This window comes from Plasmopara halstedii (assembly GCF_900000015.1).
Source record: "Plasmopara halstedii genome assembly, contig: Scaffold_430, whole genome shotgun sequence".
Lineage (NCBI taxonomy): Eukaryota > Oomycota > Peronosporomycetes > Peronosporales > Peronosporaceae > Plasmopara > Plasmopara halstedii.
Genome location: NW_020187350.1, coordinates 71333 through 76613, shown reverse-complemented (window position 1 = coordinate 76613; position 5281 = coordinate 71333). Strand labels below are relative to the sequence as shown.

The 5281-nt window shown below is 44.1% G+C and overlaps 3 protein-coding genes across 3 annotated transcripts; 1 reads left to right on the top strand and 2 right to left on the bottom strand.

The window, feature by feature from the left end:
* Positions 1–690: 690 nt before the first annotated feature.
* PHALS_09597 (uncharacterized protein) lies at positions 691–1041 on the bottom strand (the record flags this gene model as incomplete). The annotated part of the gene is made up of 1 exon (XM_024724879.1): positions 691–1041. The coding sequence occupies one exon, from the start codon at positions 1039–1041 to the stop codon at positions 691–693; it is 351 nt and encodes a 116-aa protein (XP_024575712.1).
* A 1426-nt stretch (positions 1042–2467) lies between these two features.
* On the bottom strand, positions 2468–2730 carry PHALS_09596 (uncharacterized protein; the record flags this gene model as incomplete). The annotated part of the gene is made up of 2 exons (XM_024724878.1): positions 2468–2631; positions 2718–2730. 2 exons carry the CDS (start codon positions 2728–2730, stop codon positions 2468–2470), a joined length of 177 nt encoding a protein of 58 aa, XP_024575711.1.
* A 1544-nt stretch (positions 2731–4274) lies between these two features.
* PHALS_09595 (Uncharacterized conserved protein) lies at positions 4275–5278 on the top strand (the record flags this gene model as incomplete). Its single annotated transcript, XM_024724877.1, has 4 exons — positions 4275–4431; positions 4503–4804; positions 4867–5109; positions 5174–5278. The coding sequence occupies 4 exons, from the start codon at positions 4275–4277 to the stop codon at positions 5276–5278; spliced, it is 807 nt and encodes a 268-aa protein (XP_024575710.1).
* Positions 5279–5281: the final 3 nt, after the last annotated feature.

Sequence of the window (5281 nt, the reverse complement as noted above, 5' to 3'; positions counted from 1 at the left end):
GAGTAAGCGGATTGCGATCCGCTAAACTCGTACTTGTTCTGAGTATAGAACGAGAGGTTGTTGACCGAACTAACGCTTCCTCAAAGCACAAAGCTACGGCAGCCACGCTGCATTTCCTAATCTCAGATTCTGTCTTGGATGCCTCTGCATAACTTGGAAAATAATACGACTGTCAGCATTCGAGTCTCAATTCGTCGTTTCCCATCGTGAACACGAGTGTATCCATTCAACCTGAAGACACGCGGGAATTCAGATCTGGTCTTGGCCCGCGAAGGACTTCAAAGAACTCCTTTCCGACCGTATGGTGTTCGCTATACGATTTATCGTATGCGCTGCTGCTATCATTGCCTCACCCCACCACTTATGGTCTACATACTTGTAATGCAATGTAGCTTAAGTTTCATTTGCTCGGCTAAATCGTCGTTTTGTTGAGCGGTGTATGGCGTAGTCGTCTGATAGATTATCACATTCGCCGCATAGTATTGATTTACTTGCGGTTCATGTACTCGCCGCCGTTGTCACTCCTATATACTCGATTCCTTAACAAAAATTAACTCTTCATCATTTCCATATATTAAAAAAAACGGTCAAACGTCTGTGATTTCTCGCAAAATAAATACTCTTAAGTAAAGCGACTTCAGTGGTCGATGACAGCCGTTTTGATCTTCATCGAAGGACATACGTGCTCCCTCAATGGGCTCTGGCTTCTTCGGACCCACGATTATCGTGTGCACAATCTCGAACGGACTGGTCGAATTCACTGTCCTCCTGATCTATGACAATTAGACAGTTTGCCATCTTGCCTCGCACACAATCGTCACACACGCTTTCTCGCACCACACCAACTACAGGAATGTCATCACATGTGTTTAGTACTCGTCGCAACTTGGTGTCTGCCACATAACCCAGACAAACATGCCATCGTTCACTTGCATTATAATTTCTACCCAAATTGACGGCTGGATGGGCTTCTGCTTTGGCTATCACACAAAAAGCCTCCCCATACGCTATCGCCGCGTCTGTTACACTACCCATATCCATTTTCAGACTATACGAGCACCGTGGACAGTCAGCGTAGTTATTGACACAGGCTTTTGACTCAATGCAGGCACATGTAGTAAATAACGGCCACTATACATAAAATGCACACTTCTCACTAGATGCGCTGGCTGCCAAATATGATTATTGTCAAATCGCGATGCTCGATAGAGTAACAAATGTCATCTGTCGCATGGCAACTTGCGCCACTGTCCAGCAGCTATTCGAAGCTATATACCGGAAATTTAGTCGTCGCCACGAACACCAATTCGTCTCTACCATTCGACGCCATCTAACATGGTCGGTTCATCTGCTTGTGTCTGCTTTGCCCGCACACTTAAAACTTTTTTGGGGTGCCAATGTTACCACGTTTGGCTTGTAGTCTCCGAGTCTTTTACTTGTCTCACCAACGATTCCATTGCGACATCTTGCTCCAGTGCGCTGATCGGAAGACTCGAGAACACTTTCTTTCGTCTCGCGCTTTGTAACGTGTCGTATTCCCGGCGAAGCGTTTCCTCAGCATCCAATAATATCACTTTGGTCTGCGCTTTAATTATCGCACAATGGCGTCATTCGTGGAGGAGTAGAACACCAGCTTCTTGTCAGCGTCCACATCATCACCTGCGCACTTAGCTTAAGAAAGATTTATACAAATTTTAGCTTGTGATCTACGAGATTTGCGCCGCTAGCCATACGACTGTTTGCGGAGTTGCACTCTGTTGTGTTGATTTTTCTTAGTGAGAAATGCCTTGAACAACTTCCAGGCTACCACAGCCGTCACGTACTCTCGAACCATAGATTGGTAAGTTGGGGGGCATTTTAACTATCACAACCACAGCCTTCATATCTGATCCTATGCAGGGTATCTCGTTGCCCTGCCGACACTGGCTTCACTAGAACGTTGCCCGCATGTTCCTCTGGGCGAGAGTCATTCGGACGTTAGGTTTCCACATGAAATAGATCTTCTCCGTGAGGATGCAGCTGGATCCTGGCGTTCTTGAACTCAAAACCAATAACGATGTAGTTCTATCGATTGCAGTGCCTGTAACGGATTGACACGTACCCTTGTAAAAAAGGGCGGCTCACACAAGATAGTGTGACCGTACATTGGTGTTGATTATACGAGTTGGTGTTATCACACAGTGGTGTGGCTACACGGTAACCAGTAGCATTACATATGAATTCGGTATTACAATATTAATTAGGAGGACATAAGGCTCTAAATATTAGCGACTCTGCCGCAACTTACACAATTAAATACAGTCTCAATTTTACACGGGAGAGCGTCTTTACTTTTGCCTATGTTTGAATACCCTTGGAGGTAGCGGACGATCCGCTACGCTCGTACTCATGCTTACAAAGAACGTAAAGTCGGTGACATTAGCATAGCTTCATCTAAGCTAAGAGCTACGGCCGCCCCGCTGCGGTGCTATATAAAAATGTATGATTGAATACAGTGTTTTATATAGCAGTCGTCACAAGCATATAAGTTCTTGAACTCTGGTAGGTTTGATCGGTCCTTCGTAGGTTCTCGATGTTCAATACTCACTGCAAGTTGACTATTAGTGCCATACAATTTGTGACATGGTGACGCTACAAAGATAGTCAATGTGCTGCAGGGGCAAACTCTCAAGTCGATTAATGTTTACGTAAAATGTGTGATGGCTTTCATTTCTGACTGATAGCTGTCATAGATCGCGTCCATACATCTCAGTGGCGTTGTACAGAGCGGCGCGACAAGCACTTGTCATTTACTCAACTGGAAGCTTACGCACAAAGTTGCGCGCTGAAAGGTAGTAACCTGAAGCAGCCAGAAATATGCGGTGGTAGCACCAACAGCAATGGGCCTATGATGCTCGAGTCGATCAGGAATGCCGACTTTGCTGTTGACAAGAGAGACAGTAGCTGATCGATGCTGTTGTGCATGTTGCAAAATAGAATACACGTGAGTTGGTCAGCCCAGAAGCAGGGCGATGTCTCTCTCAACCATAGTAGCCGAGTTTGTTGTGGCATCTGAGACGTCGCGCAAGCTTCAAATGTTAAAGAATTGCCGAATGAGTCTAGACGTGGACCGGCTCTACTCATGCTGATGGATGTGGATAATTACGCAGACAGGAGTGGTAAACTTATCCCTTTATGCTTAACACATCAACTTGCGTCTCAAGCTTGTCGATAATATTTTTGATCGTGGCACCTTGAAAATGCGCTACGTTTAGTCACAGCTATGTGCGCGGACCTGTTGACCAAGTTACTGAATCGACACAAGGTCGCCAAGCTGCAGATATTTGCGCAGTTGCAACAGCTGAAAAATTTATGATGTGGTCAAAGAGGAGGACGACACAAGGCACACTACCACATCACTGAATATATGTAGACAATATTCTACAGAATTTAGAGATAGCACATGGCCACGAAATAATATTTTAAATATTTTCAAGCTCGCATTCTACTATGCGCAGCATTTTTTTACTAGTACGTCGGCGTCCACCAAATCTTGCATGCCAATTACTCATTAGTAACATCAGTAATCTGGCCAGCGATTCATCGATGTAGTCACCATCATTCTCATTCAGCCACTTAAGCCGACCAAAATTACAAAATTTTGATGTTATATTTTGATGTTATGCATCCTCAGCGTCTTGTGAGATTGTAGAAACAACTCCCATGCGTGGCGTACAAAGAATAATATGATGAGGATGTAAAAAGTTCACACTTTAGCTTATGGTTGACACATTTCGAACGAATCTCATTACAACATGGTACGCTTCTTCTAGAATCTAACAACCAAAATTGCACAACATACAAGAGTTTTCACACTATACGTCGACGTCAAGTGTAATTTTTAAGACTCGTAGATTGCGTCAAATCTATCATTAGGTGGTGTTGAATGACCGAGTATCATTAAGCGGCGACCTTACTTGGCGAAGAGTCGGTGGCCAGACGTTCGTTAATTTTGTGAAGATGTACAAAGTTGGACATTTGGCACCAATGGTTTAGTATAGGGTTTTCAATTGGAACATCTATGCGCGATTTAAGAGAAACATATGGCAGCTTCTACATTGCGTTTCTGCACTACATAACTATTTTGAGAATGAGGATTGGAAGCCAGAGTCGAGCTTTAGGGCATGGATGGGCTAATACCATTGCTCAAAGCCCGTCCAAATTCGATTCTTCCTCAACAAATCCTTACCATTTTCATATTCTCATTTTCGCGATCGTGGGACATTCTACATCAAATGAATGTTGGACCGTTCGCCAATGCGACTCGGATCGCTCCAATGGTGGCGACGTCGGTAGTGATCATAACACTGCTCACTTGTGTGTCATTAGCTAAGGCCAAGGACATCTATCTTGGTGGACTAGCATGGCCCTATTTCTCTGACACAGGCAGAGGTGACGATGAAGATTTGACCTTACGTTTTGAGAGTGACATAAATGCTAACTATTTGTCGTATTGCCTGTAGATGCACCTGCTTACACCGTGTTCTGTGCTGGGCTTTCGATCGTGGCGGTCGCTCTTATCGTCACGTGGACTGTCAATTACAAATTTCAAGCTGAACTAATTGAAATGAAATGTCAAGGGAATGCAGAGAAAGTATGCGGCAAATATACTCGAAAGTGCTGTCTAGTTGTACTGGTGCTTGGCGTGCTATCTACTTTTGGACTACCGGTGCTCGCATTTTTCAGCACGACAAGCTATCCGGATGTTCACAAGTATGCCGCCTACTGGTTTTTTGTCTTAGAGGCCATTGCATTAGTAGTCAATGTAAGTTGTTGTATTTTTCTTACTACCATTGTGGGAAATTTCTAACCCAGCGATTTATGCAGACATATGTGAGCTATAAGCTTGCCCGTCTGACTGACAGGGGAAAATCGTACTCCACGTTGGAGTCGGACGACCAGCCACCATCAGCAAAATTTTCAAATCTATTTGAATGGTCGACTTCAGGCACTAAGCGCACATTCTGTATTCAGTTGTTTTTCACGACGATATTCTTGATCGGATTTCTTCTCTATATTCCGGTCGGTCTGGCATTGATTGACGACTTTCAGCGGCTCAGCATTGCTGACGTACGTTCATGTAATTGCTTACTTTATTCTGGTTTCGTATCTGATGATAAATCATATGCTCTAGTGTTTGAATCTCGATTTAGGTGATAGATACTGCAATGACACTATGAAGCTTAATGATGAGGAAACCGTCTTATGGAACTATGGTGCTCCGGATTGTTGCCACTAAATA